Source organism: Podarcis filfolensis, assembly GCF_964270895.1.
Source record: "Podarcis filfolensis genome assembly, chromosome: 11".
NCBI lineage: Eukaryota > Metazoa > Chordata > Lepidosauria > Squamata > Lacertidae > Podarcis > Podarcis filfolensis.
The window spans coordinates 9,468,867-9,493,663 of record NC_139613.1 but is presented as its reverse complement, the minus strand read 5'-3'; the positions used below and the strand labels follow the sequence as shown (position 1 = coordinate 9,493,663).

General features: G+C 43.3%; 1 protein-coding gene and 1 long non-coding RNA gene across 6 annotated transcripts in view; both read left to right on the top strand.

Annotated features, from left to right (window-relative positions):
* SMAD2 (SMAD family member 2) overlaps window positions 1–24,389 on the top strand; it is a 39,893-nt gene extending 15,504 nt beyond the window's left edge. For 4 of the 5 annotated variants that reach the window (XM_083575762.1, XM_083575764.1, XM_083575763.1 and 1 more), the window contains 9 exons: window positions 8,850–8,939; window positions 10,227–10,420; window positions 13,521–13,655; window positions 15,229–15,303; window positions 16,941–16,994; window positions 19,385–19,597; window positions 20,016–20,153; window positions 20,348–20,492; window positions 21,655–24,389. In XM_083575762.1, the coding sequence (XP_083431888.1) occupies window positions 8,850–8,939; window positions 10,227–10,420; window positions 13,521–13,655; window positions 15,229–15,303; window positions 16,941–16,994; window positions 19,385–19,597; window positions 20,016–20,153; window positions 20,348–20,492; window positions 21,655–21,778 (1,168 nt within the window). In that variant the 3' untranslated portion in view covers window positions 21,779–24,389. The remainder of the gene's footprint in view (window positions 1–8,849; window positions 8,940–10,226; window positions 10,421–13,520; window positions 13,656–15,228; window positions 15,304–16,940; window positions 16,995–19,384; window positions 19,598–20,015; window positions 20,154–20,347; window positions 20,493–21,654) is intronic. The other variant, XM_083575766.1, reaches the window with a different exon arrangement.
* Window positions 1–24,797, top strand: part of LOC310744513 — a 294,405-nt gene that overhangs the window by 168,158 nt on the left and 101,450 nt on the right. The window lies entirely within an intron of this gene.

Genomic DNA, 24,797 nt, shown 5'->3' with positions numbered 1-24,797 from the left:
GAAGGTTCAAGCTATTTATTGGAAAACTGTTTCCAGAGTTCTTGCAAATTGTCACCCCCCGTTTACTTTCAACTTAGATGGAAACCCCTATCCAGAGCCTATGAAGAACACAAAAAAGGTTTTAAAATAACTGCATTTTAATTTAAAGGGGAAAGATCAGATAATACAGGATGCTTCATCAACAGCTCAGATTCTGCCAAACTGTATTCTGAACTATTTGCTTGAACTGACCATCATAGAGCCGAATTAAAATAACCTTGTCTTCATAGCTGAGCCAACTAATCTTGTTTTATAAAAAAATACTTTATTTAGAGTTCGACAATAACAAAAAAACCTGCAAAATAACTACTACATAAGTTCATTACAGTTGACCATCTTTAACAATAATTGAGCTTGATTTTTAATGAATTATAGATATACAAAACAAACTATACCAAGAAAATAATAAATTCATAATATATAACAGTCAAACATAGTTACTATACATATATATAGAGAGAGATTGTTAATCTGGATCTTAACAATATTTCGCACCAGTAAGGCAGATATTTGTTATCAGCATTATATTTTCATATAAATAATTGGTATCCAGAGTTGTTCAAATTAACAAAAGTTGTTAACTTAACTACTGAGGCTATATGCCACTATATGGTCTCCACTTAGTAGGTATAGTTATCTTTGTTGCTGTTAGGTTTCTTACTAACTCCAGATGTTCACATCTTATAACTCCTTTAAAATGCCCAAGTAAAGTATATAAAGGGTTGGTAGTATAGAGTATCAAATCATCTTGTCTGAGCTACAGACTTCTTCCAGGTATAGTGTTTGTATAACTCCATGTGTGAAGGAAAAGGAAAAGCGATGCAAGTTTCTCACATTTCCCACAGGTACTACTGACTTCACAGTTTATCTTCTTTTGAGGAGTAATGTCAGCTGTACAAAACCATGTAGAAATTTTATTTTATGTTAACACCCTGCTGCAAAAAAAAATCTTTCATTGTTCATCTGAAATTCCTGTATATTTGGCAATCCTGTTTTAACTTAATTTGATTTCCTTTTAATTTATGTCTGGATATGTTTTTTTCTGTTACAGTCTGGTCTAAATTTGCTTTTAGAAATGCATTAAATATTTCCAAACTCTCACCCCCATTTCTTAACAGTTTTGCTTTGGCATCTACTACTGACCGCTCCAAATAATCATTGCAAGAAACTGAGATATGAAAGCTAGGAGCTAAATAGCACCTTAAACCTAGGTGATGAGTGGAACAACGGAACTTCTAGGCATGCCTTTTAATAAGAATACAAAGCTGAAAATGAATGAACTGCAGCTAAAATATTATGTTCATTTTTCACATGATCCAGTCCTTCCACTTCCCACCCCCACCCCCAATATTCTTAAGAGGGTCTGTTCTCCAGTATTCAGAGAGTAGCTGGAAGTGGGGAGGCAGAAAAAGGTCCTTCTATCCTTCCACTCCAGAGCTTTAATCTGAAATCTTAGGCACAGTACTGCATGCAGAGCTCAGAAACTGCTTTCGCTAATGAAATTCCCTGTTGCAAAATGTGCCTAGAACAGTGGGAGTTTCGAACACTGCAAATAATAAACTTTGAATAAACTTCATAAAGCTATTGGGGTCTTGGGTGCATTTGCACCAGAGTCAAAGGACATTTCCCCTTCTCATTTGATTCATGCTGTGTGTTCGTGTGTAGGTATAAGTGCGGTTTCACAAAGAAAAGCAAGCTGTCTCGGCCTCTAGTGACAGACTGGTAAACTGGATGCTCTCTGCTTTCTCTTGTAAGTAAGTGTCTTAGATCGCCGGAAAGCACACCTGTAAGAGGTATCCTAAGATGTCCTGGCTGCTTTCCAGAGAGCCTCAGGCACGACTCACCCATGCAGACTGACAGTCATGGAAGGACGTGAAGCCCCCCCCCCCCCCCGATTGCAATGCTAAACCAAACCATAACCAAACGTGTGGGCTTTTGGATAGGAGCTTGCGACTCTGGTCATTTTTTGTTGCACTGCACTGAGCTAAAGCATAGTTTGTCTTAGTGCGTTGTCAGAACTTGGTTGAGGGTTAGCTGTCATGGACAAATAATGAGCCTTAAACCATTGGACAAACTATGGCACAGCGGCAAAAAGAACCACTGAAGAGCAACTTGGAGCCTCCACATTTGTGCTAAAGTGGGTTAACATAGCCAGTGGATTCAATGTTGCAGCCCTAAAAGCAACTAAAATGGTGTTAAATTCTGATAGCCACGATCCTCTTTATTTAGTAAGGTGATATTAGGTACTTTATCACTTTAGGTGTACAGTGGTACCTCAGGTTACATACGCTTCAGGTTACAGACTCCGCTAACCCAGAAATAGTGCTTCAGGTTAAGAACTTTTCTTCAGGATAAGTACTTAACCCGAGGTACCACTGTATAGTGTTATGTTGGTACATAAAAATACCTTGTGTCTTTTTATGATATACCATATCCAGGGAAAGTACCTTTAGTAACCACACAGGTTACTAGTTTGAGAAATGAGGAAGTGGATTACTGGGTCAGTAAGGCATGCAAAATGAATGAATGAATGAAAGAAAGAAAGAAAGAAAGAAAGTGAAGGCTGAGTGTAGAGCTACTCTTGACTCTTTATCTGGCTAGTAATTTACAGCATGGTTTCTGGATAGTCACAAAAGGTGGGTCTCTCTAATTACTTTGTGGTGTTCTGTTGCCCTTCATTGTTCTTCTATGCATAATTTGTTGTACTCCTCCTTGATGCTTTATATGAGAGACATTTGGAGTAGAGATTTGACAATTCTTATCCCTGAGTAGGCTAAGTGTGTAGTACCCCATTTGAAGTAGGTGTTCGTTAAGCAGAGCAACAGCCAGTAATGGTTTAGTGTGCTGAACCACTAGAGAGCACCAGTGTGATGTAGTGGGTAGAGTGTTGGAGTAGGATTGGGGAGATACAGGCTCAAACCACCACTTGACCATGAAGTTCAGTGTGTGAGCTTGGGCCAGTCCTTATCTCTTGACATAACTTCACAGTGTCCTTGCGATGATAACACAGAGGGAGAAAATCATAGTTTGCTCCTTCAGTCTCTTTGGAGAAAAGGTGAGATACAAATGCAGTTGGCTTTAATGCCCATTTGGTAATGGATCTACTTTTAGGGACTGATTAACATTCTATTAATATTTAAATGTGTTTGTGGGAGGGGGGTTATTGGTTGGTTTTTGTTTTATTATGCATTTTGCGTTCTCATTTTTTATTTTTATGTTGGGAACTGCCCTGTGATCTTTGGATGAAGGGTAGTATTCAAATTTAATAAACAATAATCTTAATAGTTACCGTATTTTTTGCTCCATAAGACGCACCTGACCATAAGACGCACCTGGTTTTTAGAAGGGGAATGCAAGACAAAAAATACTCTTTAAAGGGAGCGCTGAGCAGAGCCTGTATGCATCCCAGGCTTCTCAGCGCTCCCTTTCACGAGCCACGTGGAGCGTCACTGATGGGTTGCCCTTATCCCTCCTCGGGGAAAAGCCCCCAAGAGCCGCACTCCCTTTAAAGAGCCATGCAGAGCTCTGCATGGCTCTTTAAAGGGAGTGCGGCTCTTGGGGGCTTTTGTGGGAGGTGGGTGAAGGGACAGAGCGCGGCTAAGCCAGAAGCTAGAACAGCGAGAGGGAGCGCTGCACAGTCATCCCTCTGGGATAGCTACGCAGCCTGCATTTGCTCCATAAGACGCATACACCACATTTCCCCATACTTTTTAGGAGGGGGAAAGTGTGTCTTATACAGCGAAAAATACAGTAATCCCCCTCGCTCATCTGGAACCATTTCTGTATGAGCCGACATTCTGAAACTTCATATGATGAAGTAGACTTTTGTCCATTGATGGACAGAAGGTGCCTTGTAACCTAATCTTGGACTAGTGGCCAATTTTGGCTTAGTGATGGCATCCTTACAAAGAATGCCTGGATAGCTCAGTTGGTTAGAGTGTGGTGCTGATAACGCAGGTTCAATCCCCATATGACAACTACATATTCCTGCATTGCAGAGGGTTGGACTAGGTGATCCTCAGGATCCCTTCCAACTCTACAATTCTATGAATGCTTGACTAAGTGGGCTTAGGTCTGATCATTCAAAAGTAATTATGGCTGAACAAGAGTGTTTACTGAAGGTCACTTAACATAGATGAGTTATGTCTTAATTAATAAATCCTGAGTATGCACGCTCAGGGTTGTAAATGTAAAACACATTGGTAGACTATGAGAATTCTAATAAAGGAGACCACACAAGACTTCCAGTCTCGTTCTCATTGTTGTGGCTCATTCTACAGTAAATGTTAGTCTTGAAATACCACAGGACCTGTTCGGGCTAAGATAGGGAGGGGTGCATACACTTCTGTTCCTATCTTTTGTTTTAGGTCTGCAGTTTCCTGTGGAACACAGGTCTGGAAACCTGTTATTGCTGCTTCAGTGTACAGCAAGGAAAAAAGATGCTTGCATCTGAAATCCCACAGCTGCTTCGCATTTGCCACATCAAGTGGAGAAAAATTGTGTGAGAAGGGTTAAGCACACATCCTGCTTGTTCTCCCCATGCAAATCTCCCTTGGTTTTCTGGGAAGTGAGGACTGAGGCTCCTAGAACAGTGAATTCTTAGTTGGACCTAAAGTAATGCTTGCTACTTCCTGTTCTTCACCAGCAGGAAAGGAGCCTAGTTCTAACCAGGCAGTAGCAACTGCCCAAACTTTATATGGCGGTTTCCGAGAGTTGCGTTGCATATCTGAAAGGAGGCAAATGTGAAAAACGGTAGCGCACAATCTGATGCTCATCACTGCAGCTTGTCAAATTCTGCTTAAAAACATCTTTCGTCTGTACATCTTTCGTTGTGCACCTTATTATCACCTCTGTACACTCCTAAGAAACTTGCTAAGGCAATCACTGTCGAAGGATTTGCTTCGTGGCAGCTCTGTCAATGCTTCAAGAGCAGTGAATTTTAAAAGTAGTTTCCATTTACTTCAGGCCTTGAAAAACAGCTCCTTATAATTAGCATTCTCAAATTCAGATGGCACGCGTGTGGAAGGTCGTAATAGTCCTTTGATGTTTAAAGGAGTGCCCTCATTTTTGCTCTTCTTCCTCCGATGCTTAAACATTTGCCACAGTTACTGCTCTGGGAGTTAACCCATTCAGTCTAATGACCCCAGATATATATATGTAATAGACCTTCCAGCTTTGCTTTCCAGGCGTTATGGGTAGAACTGAAACATGTGTCATTCTCCATCATCAGGGCCTTTGTGTGCTCATACTAGAATCTGAAGCACAGAATCACAACTGAATTTGTGTTTCGTTTCCTGAGACATTGCCCCCAAAGTTTTACGGTAGAAGGAAACACTGCCTTTGACCACTCAACTTTCATCTTCCTTTCAACGCAGTGGAGTCAGGAGATTCTGGAAACCATTTGAAGTAGAGATAACTGGCTATTAAAGGCTTACTCACAAAGAGTGCACATATAGGACCCCCCCCCAATATTAGATTACATATTTGGACCTGCCATAGTAGGGGTGTACGTATAAACAAGCTTTTCAAAATCAGCCCACTCTCGGGGAATATGTATTGTCTTTTCTAAAATAGTATTTCTGATTCAGGGTACCAGCATAAATAGCCTTATTAGAGCTTTTAGTAAATACTTACAAAACACAAATGTTTGGGCTAAGTTGTTGTTTTGGCAATGAATTTGTATTAACTGAACTTTAAATTTTCAGTTAGCCAGGTAGCGTCAGAACAGCAAAAACATATAGTGATTTCTGGCATCCAGAACCTTTGCTAAGTTTTCTTTTAACTGGGTAAGAGGCTTTCTAAAAACTTAGCGAATCAACAGGAAGTTCTGGTCAACCTCAGCAGGTACTAATTTCCAAAACCATTCCTCTAAAACTGTGCGTGCCAAACGAAAAGCTGCTTTGGAAGCTTCTTCCAAAGGGAGAAAATGGTCTTGTGGGCTTGAGACACTTCAGAGACTGTTTTTCAGAAGTGTCCTTGTGGTCTGCGTACGAAACTTTCCCAGAAAGTTAGCTTAATGAAATACAGAAAATGAATGAAATGCAGGAATAAAGCACGACAGCCTCATTTTATTTCCAGGGGGCTTCAGTGAGGTTAGAGTCAAGCGCTATGCTTAAATATTTAATTTTCTTACATCTATATTATTCCTTTCTTTTGTCACGGAACCAGTGCATATCCAGGCACTAACTAAATCCAGAATTGCTTAGCTTCAACAAATTGGTTTTTTCATGGGCCTTCAGCCCACACCCTGGGACTGCAAGGGTGTAGATTAGGCATGTGAGCAACAGACAAAACTACACACACTGTAGTGTGGGGCCTGTTTTGTGGGACCTCCTTGGAATCTGGTGAATTGAACATCTATAGGTCCTAGTGATAGCAGCTAAAATATTTTCTATATTTTAAAAGGTCATTTGTGGCTGCTGTCAATACTAGCGTAAGCCAGTGCCATCTAGAATTCAGCCATAATTTAGGAATTGAGGGGCGGCAGCTGCTGCTTGAGTTACTTGGCTGTATGAATTTTCCCTTCCCTCCTTTAACAGGTTCTTCATTGGAGTTTTAACACTTCTTTTTATTCAGTTTGTGAATGGTATATGCATAGCACCAAGAAGCACTTGGTGGGAACTTCCATGGGGGAATATGCAATCATTTGTGGCCAAGTCCTGGTTCCTCAACTATGGTTAATTGTTCTGAACCACTTGGGATATCTTTAATTTGCAATAAACGAGTGTTGATCAGGGTTATATTTATATCTGTTGCACACATGCGGAAAACCTCAGATGAAACATCCATAACACTTGTGCGATTACAATTTATGAGCAGGAGCAGTTTCCAGTTGATAGATCGTTGCTGCAAAACCTTCATAGGTTGAGTACTGAGTTATCTTCTCACATGCAGTGGTGGCTGGAAGAAAAACCATGCGTGGGAATTGGCTCTGTTTCCTAATTGAAGTTTCTCTAAGACATTGGGGTGTGATGGGAAGTAAGACCAGAAATGGACTTGATATTTTCAAGAAATTTGTGTATTTTGAAGACTACAAATAACCACTTACTGGTCAGAATCACATCAGGAATTCCAGTTAGGAAAGAATTGTGGAAGTTTTTCATTCTTCTTCTGCATTTCAGCTACAGAAGACTGACACTAGCAAATCGGGCTAGTTTTATATAGTACACATACATGTGGGCTTAGAACCTCAATACCCAAAGGACCACCTTTTTTTCATAAATCTCTACCTGACCTCCAACATCTACAGAGGCACTGCTCCAAGTTCTTCCTGATTCTGAAGTGTAGAAAGCTACAGAGAAGGCTTTCTCAGCAGTTCCCTCCCCCCTCTCAGTTTTGGAACACACTCCTTAGAAAGGCTTGCCTGGCTTAATGTCTTTTTGGTGCTAGACAAGTCCTTTTATTCACTAAAGGTTTTTAGTGTTTTAATTGGTTATTTATTTATTTAGCAAAATTAATAGGCAGCTTGATGGTTAAAACAAACCCTCTAGTTTACAAAAAAGTCAGTTTAATATAGTGCTAGCATCTTTTATTGATATTGAGTATCTGCTGTCAAGATTGCTGTGTTACATGACAGCGAAGAGGTGTGTTAAGTCTCCTGCGTTGTGGTTCTGATGGATTTCAGTGCTGTGCCATAATTATGGTTTATGACTGTATCCATTTAAACTGTGTCACCCAGAGAACCCCTAGTTAAGGGGTGACTCAAATATATTCAAAGAGGTTATTTATTTATTCATTGTACTTGGAAAGTGAATTGAGGAAATCAAAAAAGGGATGTGTTGACCAGTCACTGTTGGGTAACTGCTAGAGTGAAGAAAATTCTAAGCAAACGAAGTTCATACCACTAAGCATGTAAATTGGCTTGCTTCTTTTGACTTGTGACATTTGGCCATCCAGAAATAGGGCATTATTGCCAGAGAGTAAGGTGCATAACAGAACTCTTCCAGTAGGTTGAAAGCAAAGTGCAGCGGCTGGTTCCTGAAGAATACAAAACGGTATAGAATAAATAGTCAGTGATATTCCATGTAGGCATTCTGTCACAGGTATAAATCAGGTTTGTTGTAATATTGTACCCATATTGATGACGTTGGTTGCTGGGACATCCATTAAATCTTTGTCTTTTTTGAAATGACTGCCATCTTCGTTTGGCAACTTAAAGGTTTTTTGAGTTAATAAATGGCATTTCTTGTACCTTAAGTTGAGTTGTTTGAACTTCTCCTGTTGGATTTCAGCCTGCATAAATGTGTGCTTTGCAACAGCATAACATTGGACGTATCCTTTTTCTTATATGGCACTGAAGAAAATGGGAGAGGATTGTCATAAGGCCTTTCCACTACACAGAAAAAAAAAGCCTGCACATTCAAGCTAGTAATAGATCTACTTCGCTCTTGTGGTTCCTGATTGCTGTGTTAACAACTTGTGGAAATCTACCATCATACTGACATGGCGTAGTCTGTGACATATGCTTGCAAATATACTCCCTAAAGATAGAAGATACTATTGTGTACTGCCACGTTGAGGAGGTTTTGCCTGTTTTAAGGTATATTCAAAGTATGCTGTTTGCTTAAACCCAGCGAACTTGTTCACCTTTTTGGAAACATCATTTTACCTTGAATCACATGTTCCATTTTATTGGCCTTCTTCATATAGAATATACAGCGTTTGAGGCTTAAGAAAAGCTGCATCTTCTATGTGAAAGGAAGCTTTCTGTACATTCCCCCCATGTCTTTACATCATGGTAGTTTGAATAACCATGCTTCCATATTCACATCAACTTTTTTGTTTTTGTTTTTTTTCAATTTTATACACAGCACTTGCTCTGAAATTTGGGGACTGAGTACACCAAACACGATAGATCAGTGGGATACCACAGGCCTATACAGCTTCTCTGAACAAACCAGGTGAATATTCTGCCCTGTGTCTCATTGTAGAGATCTTGTGGGAGGGTTGGCTTTCAAGGGTCTTGTCTAGTGGAAATGCTTCCTAGTCAGCAAAGCATTTTTTAAAAAAACTGATTTTGCCTTAAGTGTTCTCAGCTGATGTTTTAACCAATGAAATTCTAATTTTGGAAAAGGAAAAAAAAAAACCCTCTCTCCACATCAGTGCCGTTCTGAAAAGGGGGAAACTTGGGGTGGGGTGGGGGATGCAAGCATATGGTCTGTACTTGTTTAATAAGAATTGGGGGCAAGTGTGTGTGTGTTTAAAACAGATTGCACACTGGGGGGGGGTTGGCGGGGCGTGGGGTTAGCTGATCAGGTATGTGCATTCAGAGACTTACGGAAGGTGTGGGACACAACTTGGGGAGTGAGCAGCTTGTTTAGGTTTTTGATGGTTTTTTTTCCATGTCACCCTTACTCGCATTGTGTACTGAGGTTTGTCTTTCCCATCCCATGAGTCATAAACCATCTGCATTTGTGTAGGCCTAGGCAGTCTATCTTAAAACTAGCAAACCTTTTCAACTGGTAGCAGCAAGGGGTGCGAGGAACCGACCGTGAAACCACAAGCAAGCCCAGTGTATGCCGAACGCAAGCTTCAGGTTGGGAAGTGATGTGGATTGCTTGGAGATCTGACTGCTGTAACCTTACGCGCAATCTTGTATGACAGAGATGTGCTTAAAGCAAGGAGCAGCGTCAACTAAAGTGTAGCATAGTATCCATGGTGAGCAGGCTTAGGTGTAATGTACTAAAAAAATTTTTTCCTTCCAGTAGCACCTTAAAGACCAACTAAGTTAGTTCTTGGTATGAGCTTTCGTGTGCATGCACACTTCTTCAGATACACTGTGTATCTGAAGAAGTGTGCATGCACACGAAAGCTCATACCAAGAACTAACTTAGTTGGTCTTTAAGGTGCTACTGGAAGGAAAAAAATTTTTTTGACTATGGCAGACCAACACAGCTACCTATCTGTAAGTGTAATGTACTGTTTGCTTAGATGTGCAGTCGTTGTCACCAGCGCACCCTGTCACCCAGGGACTCCTTGATTTCAAGTGCCAATAATAGTAGTGTATGCTTTAACGATAACACTACCTCTTACCTGAGAACATCATAAATGTCTTTTGTTGGCTCTCTGGTTTAAAGGGGTGGTGGCAATGAGAGGTGCTGTATATGCTAATGATACGGAATATCTTGGCTTATATGTGCTTCCTGAGAACTTCCCTAAATGTTCTGGAATACTTTTCCTCCCTTTAGGTCTCTTGATGGCCGCCTGCAAGTATCCCACCGTAAAGGATTGCCACATGTTATTTACTGCCGTTTGTGGCGCTGGCCTGACCTTCACAGTCACCATGAACTTAAGGCAATTGAAAACTGTGAATATGCTTTTAATCTTAAAAAGGACGAAGTATGCGTAAACCCTTACCATTACCAGAGAGTGGAGACTCCAGGTAGGAAGATGGCAAGCTGCTCTTGGTGTATCGGTGTCTGCTGCCCTGGCTTCTTTTGCTAAGAATCTTACTAACAATGTGTGCAAAGCTGAAGTGAAAGGAGTCCATGTTATTGTTTTGGAATTCCAAGAGCTTGAGTGAGAGCTAATCCAAAATTTAATCGGACAATGGTGCTTAAATGTTGAAAGGCATTGTTGTTGTATTGAATGCATGTGTTTGGCGCCTCCCAGGATAGTTTGGAATTGCAAAATGTTAACAAAAATGCTTGCAGCTAGGGCAGCAGAGCGTCTCTTTCAAAACTATTTGTTCTCAGTTGCAAAGACTCGGAGCAAAACACAGTACTTTTAAACATAAGTGCACATACAGCTTAAAGGCTCCCCCCTACTTTTTTAGTCATAGCCACTAAGCTGACTTGTATGCTCAGCCTTTATTCATATCTGGAGAGTGGACTCCATAAGTGAGCAGCTACTACCTGGAGTGCGTCTCCCTTGTGGCTTCCACCAGTAAAAGTTCAAGCATCAGTAGCAAAAAGAGGTGCATGCATTTAATTTTTTTATTGGCATTTGTACAGGGAGCTTAGAATGTTGCGTCTCCACTCCTGCTTTATCTTCACAACCCAGCCGTGTGCTGGGAAATAATGTCTGGCTCAAGGCAGCCCAGTGACCTTTGTTGCTGAGTTGGGATTTGCACCCTGGTTGTCCTAGTTGGATTTATGTTCTGTAACAGAATGTTGGACAAAGCTGAGAAAACAAGGGGTCAGATGTTGACTGTAAAACTCATTGGTTGGCCTCGGGCCACCCTCTGTCTTCCAGCCTTAAACGTACCGTATTTTTCGCCCTATAGGACGCACTTTTTCCCCTCCAAAAATGAAGGGGAAATGTGTGTGCGTCCTATGGGGCAATGCAGGCTTCAGGAAGCTATCCGCAAGCCTTGGGAGCTCCGCGGGAGTTCCCGTCGGGCTCCCAAGGCTTGCGGATAGCAGCCTGCATCCCGAAGCCTGGGGCGCGCTGCAGAGCGCGCCCCAGGCTTCGTGCAGATATCGGGCAGCCCCACAAGCTCGGGGGACAGCGGGGAGGCGGAGCGCCGCCATCCCGCTGTTCCCCGACCTGGTTTGGAGGCTGGTGCTGGGGAGAAGCACGCTTCTCCCCACCGCCAGCCCCACAAGCTCGGGGGACACATATCTGCAAGCCTGGGGAGACCGGCGCGACTTCCCGCCGGGCTCCCTAGGCTTGCAGATAGCAGCCTGCTCTGGGGGCTGGGGTTGGGGGAAGCTTGGGCATCCCCCGCCCCAGCCCCGCGCCTGGGGGGGAAAAATAATTTCCCCCCCTTTATTTCCCCCCCAAAAAACTAGTTGCGTCCTATGGGCCAGTGCGCCCTATGGGGCGAAAAATACAGTAATTCACAGAGTGGTTATGACTAAAAACAGGGAATGCCCATGATATCCAAAACTCCATGGAGGAAGGGGAAATAAATATGACTGCCCGTCTTAAACTTTTCTGCTTGAGAAAGCACCTATGGAACGGAGAGCCAAGAGACGAAGGCCGAGCCAACGACCCTTCGTATATCTGTTGTGGCTGGGGTTGCGTTCTCTCTGAAAGGTCAGGTTCATAGTTTGGGGGGTTGGCTTCACATTCGTTGTTGACTAGTAGTGTCTTTTATCAACCTAGGGTCGGAGCTAGCAGTCAGCCTATCTAGATACAGTGCAGCTTAAATCCAGTCTGGAAAGCTGGAGTCTCCTCTGTCTTGGGCTACATTTTGAAGACTGGAAGCTTCAGCTGGTGCAGAATGCAGTGGATTGGAGGTCACCTCCAAGGAGCTTCCTGAATGAATAGGGGATTTGAACCCAGGTCTTTTTTTATTTAAGGAAATGGCTTTTTGCAGCCCTTTCCCACCTGGCCTGGAAGGATGGGGCCCTGATTGACTCCAGCTACAAAAGCTGAGGCCGCTGAACAGCGTTTTGGGTTGGGGTATTGTTTGCTTGTGGGGCGGGGCAGGTTGTTGCTCTTTTTGATACTAATTTTTTGTACCTTTATTTTAGAGCTTACCACAATTTATGTCAAAAGTGTTTAATTGGGTTGTGATTTTTTTATGTTTATTGTTTATGACTACTTTTGTTATCCTTGTAATTGTGTGTTTTTTCATGTTGTAAACCACCCTGAGCATGGTTTTAACTACCGTATTTTTCGCCCTATAGGACGCACTTTTTCCCCTCCAAAAATGAAGGGGAAATGTGTGTGCGTCCTATGGGGCGAATGCAGGCTTTCGCTGAAGCCTGGAGAGCAAGAGGGGTCGGTGGGCACCGACCCCTCTCGCTCTCCAGGCTTCACGGACCTCTCCGCAAGCAGCGGGAGCGCTCCCGCTGCTTGCGGAGAGTTGCCAGCATGCAGAAGCTTGCGCGCACTGAGATCAGCGCGTCCAGGCTTTGCGGACCTCTCAGCAAACAGCGGGAGCCAGCGCTGGGCTCCCACGGCTTGCAGAGAGCTGCCTGTTTGGGGGCTGGGTCAGGGGAAGCTCGGGCCTCCCCCGCCCCAGCCCCGCGCCTGGGGGGAGAATAATTTTTTCCCCCTTTATTTCCCCCCAAAAAACTAGGTGCGCCTTATGGGACGGTGTGTCCTATAGGGCGAAAAATACGGTATGTTTTGTTTTCAAAAGTTGTTCATAAAATTTATTAAATAAAATGAATTAAAAAATAAATACATCCTGCTTGATTCCAAGGGAGATATCGCTTGCCATGTTGTCCATACTGGATACTTGTGGCCTCTCTCCTACCTAATATTTATCTTTGTCTTTTTTTTCTTGAAACAAAACTGATCATCTGGTCATTATAACTGTTTGAAATTGATATTACCTAACATACTGAGGCTGCAATCCTGTGCACGCTTACCTTTCAGTAAGACCTATTTACCCAAGTCAGTAGCTGTGCAATTCTGTGGTTGTCTGTTGAAGTAAGTCCCAAAGTGGGAGTTATTTCCAAGTAAACATCCGTAGAACTGCACAGATAGGATTGATGCAACTTAGTGTTTGCACTAATCTAGCAAAACTATAGCAAATCTAGGCAGTCTCGTTAACATTTTTTTGGAATTTGTTTCTCCTCTCCCAGTTCTGCCTCCTGTCCTCGTACCACGACATACAGAGATTCTGACTGAACTTCCACAACTTGATGACTATACTCATTCCATTCCCGAAAACACTAACTTTCCAGCAGGAATTGAACCACAGAGCAATTACATACCAGGTATTATGTGAAAGCAAATGGCGTGACAAGTGGCCTCGTGCCATCTGAAGGACTAATTTCAAGTACAACAACCAAAGAAAAAGCAAATAATGCAGGGAGGAGGGTAGGGCACCCCAGGATTTGAGTTTCTTTGCAGCGGCTGTGCTGGTGGTAGCTTCTCTGACCCTTTAGAAGCCTGTTCAGCTTTCAACAGAATCTTTTATCAGGATTGATAGCCCGCCCAACTCACAATTGAGTTTGGTATCAGTGGATTGTTGGGAATGGACTTGACATTTGATCATCTGCTAACATCCTGGATTTAGGATAAGAGGCACAGTCCACTCAGGCTTCTAGTAGATTTTAATGTGTAGACAGTAAACATGTACTAAATTCTGCTTTCTTGTTCTGTTCTTCAAAGCCTAATTCAAGGTTCCAATCTGTATAGGCTGAGTCCAGGATATATTTGAGAGTACTTCTTACATAGAAGCCCTCTTGTCCTTTAAGATCTGCAGATAGACCCCTCCTCGCTCTCTTGGCTATGGGATGTCAGAGACCTCAGGCCCAGCATTTTCTGCTTAGAGACACATCTCAATCGTCTTCCTGAAGATTTGTAAACCAAAGAAGTGTTGCGTCTTCTTTTTCCAGGCTTTAATCTGTGTAACTTCTGATGTGCCTCTAACCCTGTTTAGCCACAGTTTGTTCCCCTACATCAGGGGTCAGCAAACTTTTTCAGCAGGGGGCCGGTCCACTGTCCCTCAGACCTTGTGGGGGGCAGGGCTATATTTTGAGGGGGGGGAAGAATGAACGAATTCCTATCCCCCACAAATAACCCAAAGATGCATTTTAAATAAAAGGACACATTCTACTCATGTAAAAACGTGCTGATTCCCGGACCATCCGCGGGCCGGATTTAGAAGGCGATTGGGCCGGATCCGGCCCCCGGGCCTTAGTTTGCCTACCCATGCCCTACATTGATTTGGCTTTGTGATTGTTCTAGTCTCTTATATTTTACGTATAAGCCACCTGCAGTGTTGTGGCAGGCAGATAGAATCTACACTATGGAAACAGATCCCGTATGCTTTAGATATTATTGGATATACATTGATTCATTTTTCTTAACATCTTTTTTTTTTTTTGAAGCTATTTAGGTTGTCATATACTTCATGTTCTACAGTACCTGTTCCCAAGGGAGGAGGGAAGATGAGAGGTGTTTTTGTTTTCTCCCTGGAAGACTAGAGCCCATTGGCATGTCAGTTGGTATTTGGCTTGCTTCGGGCTGGTTATAATCTACCCCTTTTTGTGGTGCACCCAGATTGGCCTGTTTTTCAATCAGGTCTGCTAGAAATCCATCCATCCACAGTGTAGGGGGCATGTAGCCTAGAGAGCAGGGGAAATGGCAGGTGGCTGGTGGGTTTTATTCCTCTTTCCTCACGTAACATAGACAGTGACATAATGAGATCCCCTGCAATTTATAAAATAAAGGCTGTGTGCACTCTTTAATTCTGCAAATTTCGAAAGCTTTAACGTGGGCAGGTTGTACACGACCCTGAGAGAACCCTTTCATTTAATGGCTCATTGATTGTACTTTTGGTAGAAACACCACCGCCCGGCTATATCAGCGAAGATGGAGAAACCAGTGACCAGCAGTTGAACCAAAGCATGGATACAGGTAACGGTCTTAATTCTTACTGAAGACTTTAAATATGTAAGGGGGCTTAGCAAACCTCCCTTTGTACTGATGAAGATTTATTAAAACATTTCTGTGCCCCCCTTTCCACTGTTCAAGGCGGCTTACAGTAACAAAATGAAATCTAATTGTGTCTCAACATGGGGTTCAGCCTTAATTCAGGCTGACTGGCAGTTCACTCCTTGGAATATGACTCCACTTCCAATTGTATCAGCTGATAGGTACATTTCGCACTAGCTGCAGCTTTCAAGTTGCCTTCATGGGTTGTCTTGAGTTGTGCCCCTTGTAGTAGTTGAGGTTACGAAAGCATGGATCCGTGTCTCAAGATCCCTTTCCCCCTAAAGGTGTGAAGCTTTTGCAGTAACTGTGGTTGGTAAAGGAGGTTTACCACACCGCACTGCCTCTTTTCAGCCCCAAGGTATGCTTGAAGGCAAGAAGTGGGAAGAATGTAACATGTGCAGGCTACTTTTGTCTTCCTTCTTACTATAGAACCAGTAGCTCTGTTAAGAAAGGAAGGGAGTGAGGCAGCTGCACACCTCTTCACAGCAGGAAAGAGGCAGATCTTGGGGCCCAGCTCTGATGTAAAAACCCCCGGTTGTTACAAGTACAAACTAGAAACAAGCCTGGCTTTTGATACCCCAATTTGTTAACAGGCTGTAGTTTGAGTGAGCTTCACTTCGCCAAGTTTGGATGCAGCAAAAAAGAAGGGCTATCCGTTTTAAACTGTGCACTAGCCCTAGTCCAACAAGCAGTTGTTGTGTCTAAACCAGACCTTTAGTTTCTGCAAGTGGCCAGGCAACCATTTGAGTTTAGTGCAAATCCTCTTAATACTGTACTGTGCCTGAGTTATTTCATATAAGCAAGGGGCAGCGTGGCCTTCAGTGTCCAGGGTCAAAATGAGGATGCTGTGGTTGGTGAGAGGTTGAAGTGTTGTGGAGATAAATGTCTGCAAAGATACTCTGCGCTGAATGTGGGTCATTGCTTGGGAAGTCTTGAAATGTGTCAAGAGGCATGAATTGTATTGTGTGCAGATCAAAGAGCAGTGCTTGTCGTAGGACTAACCTTGCAAAGTTTTGTCTTTTTCTTTGCGGAGCAATTATGTAGTGGCGAAAGCACAGGTTATCAGCTTGTTTGATGGTGTTATGTGTATGGGGTTTTTTGTGTGTGTCCGTCCCCCCACCCTGATCCCATAACCTTGGGTTTTTGTTTTGTTTTGCTACTCCTGATAGGGGTAGGCTTAAGTAGTAAGCCAACCGAAGTTAGCCGAGGAAACGGTTCAGTTTCTGCTCGCCTTCAGTTATGGCAAATGCTCCATCCCAGGCTGCAAACATGGGTATTTCTCAGTCTTTGTAATACAGGGACAATATTTGCTGGGTATATGGCATGAGGTCACTGGCATTTGTCAAGTTAGAAAAAAGCTTGCCTTTGGCTCACTTTCCAAAATATACTTTTGCTGAACAGTAGCAATATTGTAGCTTATTCAGAGTAAATCTAACATGGGATTGTGCTAGTGAAAACGGGTCCCAGGACCTCAAAACTGCTGCTGGCACAGCCTCCAAATGTGATTACTAAAGTGAATTTTTGTTGTGAACTAACATTTTTTTGTATTAATTCCTCAGGATCTCCAGCAGAGCTGTCTCCCAGTACACTCTCTCCTGTCAATCACAGCCTGGGTAAGTTGTGAACACTTCTTTATAATAAATGAGGTAAATGTGCTTGCATTTGGTTGATTATATTAGAATCCATTGCAGGTGGAATTAACTTGCAGAATATGGGGAGAAGTGGTTTATTGGGGTGCGGGGATTAGCAGAGACAGTCTCTTTTTAATTTTATTTTAAGCACCTTTCCTGTGTCATGTTTTAAGTATGGGCGCGCACCTATGGTTTAATTGCTGTCTTGTGTGTTTTAATCAAAGTGTATTCTATGCTTGAACAATGTTGTGCAGGTGGCTTTTTTGGTAACCTGCTGAGTAGACACACTGGGTAATGTGCTGTTCATAAATAAGCAGTATGTGGAATATCTTCTGGACACATACTTGCAGGCTAAAGTAACTGCAATATTCAAAGCATTGGAATAGTGCTTTTTTAGTGTTGTAGCTGTTTTGTATTCTTTCTTGGCAGTCCTTTGAAAAGTCCTCCAAGGTAGATTTGTAATGTCAGCTGTATCCTATATGGGAAAGCTGAGGCATAGAGGGCCTTTCCTGATGGGGTGATCAAGGTTGGGGTGAGATTTGACTCAGGGCTTTTGTTGTTCATGGCTTGGTTACTTGGCCACTCTGCTACATTCACCCCCCCCCCCCCGCAAATAAAATCCCTTTCTGTATTTCTGGGGTGTTATTTTTTTTTAAAAAAAGCATATTGTTCTGTTACTGCAGCCCTTGTGAGAGGTTACTGGACTGTGCAGTGGTCTGCCACTTTTTAATAGAAATAGTCAGGCAGACTATTTGGCATAAATGGAAAGGGAAGAATTGCCTGGTTTATTTTTTTGTCCTAGTTGACAGTGTGGAATGGTTTGGGGAGGAGCAAAGAAATATTTGTTGGCAGTCGATTTTGGCTGGTAGTTGATCTATTATAGGGACATACTTTGTGGTTACAGTTATATCATATTGACCTGTAAGAGCTGTTTGTGAAGCAGACTCCCATGAAAGGTAGTACACGCTCCTTCCTTGGAGTTTGTAAAGCTGAGAATGGATGGCCATCTGTCTTGGATGCTTTAGCTGAGATTCCTGCATTGCAGGGGGTTGGACTAGATGACCCTTGGGATCCCTGCAGTTCTATGACCTATGATTAAGATTGCCCTTAGAATCTCTTGAAAACTAGGCACTGCTGAACTGATATCTAGTTGATTCAGCATCTTCTAGTAATATTTTCTCTGAGGGTTGACTCTGTATTTTGGGCACCTTTAAACTTGAATATTGCTGTGTTAGGATCCACAGTACATAATGTAATTGCTTCCTTCTTTTGATCATGGGAAACGTAGAGGTGGTTGACGGTATGTCACGAAGCATGTCTTGTATAGTACAAGGTGTTCTGGATGTGGAGCATTTGGAAAAATCAAGCATTCCAGACAAGAACATGCCTTTAATTTTGTGTGTACGTGTGTACACACACACACAGTGTGTTGAGGCAACTTGGAGAGAACTAGAGGTTTTGGAGACTTGTAAATTAGCATTAAAAATATGTTAAGCTTGTTGGATCTGTCGCACGAGAGGAAATGCAGAATGCAGAGGTTTTGAAGGAATTACTGTATTTTTTGCTCTATAATACACACTTTTCCCCTCCTAAAAAGTAAGGGGAAATGTGTGTGTGTCTTATGGAGCGAATGCAGGCTTCGCGGGCTAAGCCAGAAGCCAGAACAGTGAGAGGGAGTGCTGCGCAGCACTCCCTCTAGCTGTTCTAGCTTCTGGCTTAGCCACGCAAAACCTCCGCCTGGCAGCGGGGAGCCTTCATCCCGCTGCCCTGCGGAGGCTTCACGCGGCTATCCGTGGCTTTTGCGGGAGGTGGGGGAAGCGAGAGAGTGCACGGCTCTGTCACTTCCCCCACCTCCCACAAAAGCCCCCAAGAGCAGTGCGGAGTGTGTGGGGGCTTTTCCCCGAGGACGGAGAAGGGCAGCCCATCAGTGACTCCTCGGGGAAAAGCCTGCAAGCACCGCACACACGCTCCACGCGGCTCGTGAAAGGGAGCGCTGAGCAGAGCCTGGGATGCATACAGGCTCTGCTCAGCGCTCCCTTTAAAGAATATTTTTTTTCTTGCATTCCCCCTCTAGGTGCGCCTTATGGTCAGGTGCGTCTTACGGAGCGAAAAATACGGTATATTATGTCTTTTCTGCTCAAACAATAGTCAATTAAATGTTTATTTAAGCCAGTGAAGGAAACTGCATCAAACACAATGTGCAGCTAAGAATTCTTTGAGAAGTCTAACAGAAGTCAAGGAAATTGCCTTGTTTAAGGAGCTCAACTAGAGGAGGATTTGGGGAGTATAGCCTTGACTAGCTTCCTATTGCCAAATGATAGTGCAGCATTAATACAGGTTAACCACAAGAATTCTTCCTCTTTCCCTTCCAGACCTGCAGCCGGTTACCTACTCAGAGCCTGCTTTTTGGTGTTCTATAGCATATTATGAATTAAATCAGAGGGTGGGAGAAACCTTCCATGCGTCACAGCCTTCACTTACTGTAGATGGCTTTACGGATCCATCAAACTCTGAAAGATTCTGCCTAGGCTTGCTCTCCAATGTTAATAGAAACGCCACTGTGGAGATGACAAGAAGGCACATAGGTATGTACTTCTCGCCACGTATTCCAGCGGCTCTCCTGCTTCCTCTAACCTCCTTCCCTTGATCTGCTGAATAACAGTTCCTTCCATTGCATTCTTCTTTTTAAATTGTTATTTCTTCATCTAGGTAATGGCAGCACAGTAGGTCATTTGTACAGTAGCTGAATGGTACATTTATATCACTGCATCTTGGGGCCTCTCAGATCTGCTAGTGATATATATTAAAATATATGAAGAATGAGCAACAGGCAGTAAAGCAAAACTAAGCAGCAGAGTAGCAGGTGCTTACTGGAAGAGCACAAGCATCCAGAAAATATGTAACCAGAGATTGGCCAAACAAGACCGTTTACGCTTGCCAGTATGTTGAATCTGGCAAATTTTAGCTGCTTCTGTTTGTTTAATGTCCTTTTTCTTTTTCTAGGGAGGGGAGTGCGCCTGTATTACATTGGCGGAGAGGTTTTTGCTGAGTGCCTAAGCGATAGCGCAATCTTTGTTCAGAGCCCCAATTGTAATCAGAGATATGGCTGGCATCCGGCAACCGTGTGCAAAATCCCGCCAGGTAAGAGGTGTATAACCAGCAGAGATCAGCCATCATTTCAGTGTATTGAAATGTATTTATTTGCCTTGCCGTGATGCCTAAGGAAAAGACATTTTGAAAAAAGTTGGGGTGTCTGTGTGTGATTGAATCACTTAAACGTGTGTAATGTAGTGGTACCGATCATTCATCCTTTTACTGTTTTTCCTTTTTTGTAGGCTGCAACCTAAAGATCTTTAATAACCAGGAATTTGCTGCTCTTTTGGCTCAGTCTGTAAATCAGGGCTTTGAAGCAGTGTATCAGCTAACCCGAATGTGCACCATAAGGATGAGTTTTGTTAAAGGATGGGGCGCTGAATACAGGTACAGAGTGGCATTCCTCTCCTTGTTAGTAGAACCATCCTGCAGCAGCGATGTTAATGTAGGCCTGGTGTTCCCTTTTACAAACTAAGCAAATCAGTATCATCATCATCATATTGTCATCTTCAGATGAAGGGTGAAATAGAAATTTAATAAATAAAATCATTGCCCTCATTTTATTTGTATGCCGCCTTTCATATAGTTAAAACCATTCTGGTGATATATCGCAGTGTTGAAAACCAGATATCACCCAGCCCCAAATTGGTGACAGAACTTGCTATTGGGGGGGGGGGGTTGAGGCACTGGCTCTTCGCCCCTTGTGGTCTTAAAAGTGGCCATGCAAGCTGATCGTTGAGCGGGGACTCTAAGCAGGGGTCAGCAAACTTTTTCAGCAGGGGGCTGGTCCACTGTCCCTCAGGCCGGGGGGGGCACTGGACTATATTTTTTATTGAGGGGGGATAAACAAATTCCTATGCCCCACAAATAACCCAGAGATACATTTTAAATAAAAGCACAAATTCTACTCATGTAAAAACACGCTGATTCCCAGACCATCCGTGGGCCGGATTTAGAATAGAATTGAATTTATTATTTATACCCCGTCCATCTGGCTGGGTTTCCCCAGCCACTCTGGGCGGCTTCCAACAGAGTACAGTGGTACCTTGGGTTAAGTACTTAATTCGTTCCGGAGGTCTGTTCTTAACCTGAAACTGTACTTAACCTGAAGCACCATTTTAGCTAATGGCGCCTCCTGCTGCTGCCGCACCGCCAGAGCACGATTTCTGTTCTTATCCTGAAGCAAAGTTCTTAACCCGAGGTGCTATTTCTGGGTTAGCGGAGTCTGTAACCTGTAGTGTATGTAACCTGAAGCGTATGTAACCCGAGGTACGACTGTATTAAAATACAGTGGTCTGTTAAACATTAAAAGCTTCCCTAAAGAGGGCTGCCTTCAGATGTCTTCTAAAAGTCTAGTAGTTGTTCTTCTCTTTGACATCTGGTGGGAGGGCGTTCCACAGGGCGGGTGCCACCACCGAGAAGGCCCTCTGCCTGGTTTAGAAGGCGACTGGGCCGGATCCGGCCCCCGGGCCTTAGTTTGCCTAAGCCCTTGGCTTGTATGCTGGCTTTGCCTTGTATTTCATCCCCCAACTCTTTCTCCCTTCTTCAGGCGGCAGACGGTAACAAGCACTCCCTGTTGGATCGAGCTTCACCTGAACGGGCCTTTACAGTGGCTGGACAAAGTATTGACTCAGATGGGCTCTCCCTCAGTGCGCTGCTCCAGCATGTCGTAATGCTCCTCGTCTCCACTAGCGCGCTTGAAATGCGAAGTCCGGGCAACAGACTTAAATATTAACAGCTCGTCTGTCGTAGTAACTCGTGTGTGGTCTCCATGAACTGTTTCCTATCCAAAAAGTTCAGAGAGAGAGAGAGAGAGAGAGAGAGAGAGAGAGAGACAGAAAAGCACTTGAGGGTCTCATCAGTTTCTAAGCACCTTGTGGGTTTTGTTTCCTATACTCTGATGCTCTAGATGAAAAGTTAGTGTATAGAAACGCCTTCTGCCGAAGGAGGGAGGGACATATTAAATACTTTAATGGTGTTTTTTATTGGGTATATATAAATTGAGTGTCTTAAGGTTTACCAATAACATGAGTGGTTCAGTTAATGTATCATGGGACCCCCCCCCCCCAATTTTGACACCATTCTGCTGTCCTGAGTTTAAATTCCCATTGATAGATGTGCGGAGCTCCTTGACTTAGGCAGCCATCTCGTAAAAAAGCCCAAGTTCTTGCTTCTCTATATTTTTTTATATTTTTATATATAAATATATATGCAGGCTTTCCGCTGCCCTATAACAGACTTTATGCAGAAAATCTCCTCTCCCCACCCCCAAACCTTTTCCAAGTGTACTAGCTGTCACCTTAAAACCCCTCTTTGGAGCGGGAGCGATTCTTGGGTTCCATCTCTTGAAATCTTGCGTGTTGAGTATGCTTAGTGGGCCTGAAATAGGCAGTGCCACGCTCAACCTTTCACTCCTTGCCCCCACGCCCACCTCCCCCAGGCCAAACCATGCTTTAAAAAATAGATCCTTCCATTGCCCACCTAAAGTAGTGGCATCTGTTGCCGGCGATGGGTGCTGCTGGCCCTGAGGTCCAGCTGGCACCTTAGTTCGAAAATATGGCGGGAGGTCGTTCCTGGGAGATGCACCAACAGGCCAATGCAGCTGTAACTGTGTGTGGTCTTCTGACTAGGGTTAAGAGATCACAAGGAGGACTATGCTTTCCTGCCTTCTCCCTCCTGCTGTTAGCCATGGTTAATTACCATGGAATCAACATTCATGTGCTATTGGTTTTTCACCTTGACCATGGCTAACAAATGCTACTAGGATCATGCTTAGCTGGGATCAAGGAGGGAGCGGAGGGGTTCAGACCTGGGTGGAAGCAAGGAATCTCTTAACTGCCGGCATCAGCCCTTTGCTTGGAGTGTTGCAATCTCTTAAATGCTAGGTTTGCAGCGCATGCACACATGCAGCTCTTGCAAAATAAGTTTTTTTGACTGAGAATAATCCACATTTTTCTCCCAAGAAAGACTTGTTCACCGCCTTCAGATTGGTGAGTGTGCACTTTCAAAGCAGCACCCTTATTTTTCAGAAGTGACAAAGCGAGCAGCTGTAAGATGTTGCTGGTCCTTTCGTATCTTGAAACCCTTTATGAGAACTTTCCCTTATCCAGACAGCAGAGATGAGTATGTGAAATGCAGGAGTTGAACTCTATCCCTTTGCACTCAGCAGGGGTTTGTTTTTGTTTTTTTTAAAAGGTTGCCAGGATGCAACCCAGAGTCTCATCTCTGTTGCTCTTAAATCCATTGCTAAAATGCAGGAGGCACAAACTCCAGCTCTTCTCCCTCCCAAGGTGTAGTGGGACTCCAGATACGCCAGACAACAGTTTTGGGGAGTGCAGATTGAAAGGAACCGTTGAGAGCAGCCGCACCATCAATTATCTCCTGCTTCACTGGTAGATTTTTTTAAGATAAAAGTCTAAATCAGATTTAATCTGGCTGCCCTACCAGTTTTTCCCTCTCTCCCACGCAGTGAAATGTAACTTCCACAAGGGTTTGAACATAAAACTCAACATTTCTTTGAAGGTTTACCGGGCTGGTCCGAACAAAATTGTATGGCTTCGCTTAATGAGCATCCATTGCAGAAGGAGTGGATCTTGCCAAAGTCACTGCTTCTGCAGACTCCCTAGGCTGGGTGTTGCGACCAGCCATAAAAAGAGAAGATTCCCTAGTACATGTTATTGAGAACCCTTGGACACTACATCTGAACCTTGCTTTAAGAAATATTTTGAATTATATTCTACAGATAAGTCTGGGTTGGGTAAGGGTTGGGAAACTGTATAGCAGGGTTATTCTGACTTGAAAAGTATACATCTTACTAACAATCTTGTGATCTAGCTGTCTGTCATTCTCTTGTTGTTGTGGCAGTAGCAGGATTGCCTTTTTTTGTCTGTTTTCTTTCCTCCTCCCCCCCCCCACGCCCCACCCCAAATCGTTTATTTGCACTAGTATTGTACTTTGTAAGTACACCTAGTGACAACTTCAGCTTTGAGAACAAACGTGGCCAGTGTTAAGCTTTGCAATCAGCTGACTGAACGGAAGATAAATGATGGATTTTTTATGCCTTAAGAAATAGGGCATAGGAGCAATACCAAATATCGAGCCTGAGGGTGGGCAATCAAAGTGGGTCAGACAATTTTAAAAGAATTGGCAAAGCCATTACCAATTTGTGTAGTTTTACCAGTAGCCTAATGTATTGGTAGAACTTGTGAACCTAAGAAATAAGCTTTCATGCGTGTTGCATTTGCCTAATATGTGAATACACTAATAAAAAAAATTTAATTCTCACCATGGCTTGTTTGAATGGTTAAGCAGCAACATCCTCTGCTTAGAGGACTGCTTTATATACTATCTGTGAATATAACTGGTCCAGGATCCAAAACACTGTGACTTGTATTGCATGCCTAAGGGAGTCTGATTGAACTTGTGGAACGACATCCCCAAGAGATTGTAAAGCTCTCTTGAAACTGGAGGTGGGGGTGGGATTTGCAATATGGCAATGGTTTGATGGGAGCAGGTCTGCCATTCCAAAGCAGAAAAGCATGTGAGGTTTAAAAAATAATAATAATTGGGTATGTCCATGGTTGACATTGTGGGCTTGGAAATTTCAGCTCTTTTGAGCATCTTTTGCTTCCTTGGGGGGACAAAATGCTTTCATTGTCTAGCAGGTGTGAAAGCAAAATGGCTTGTGTGTAT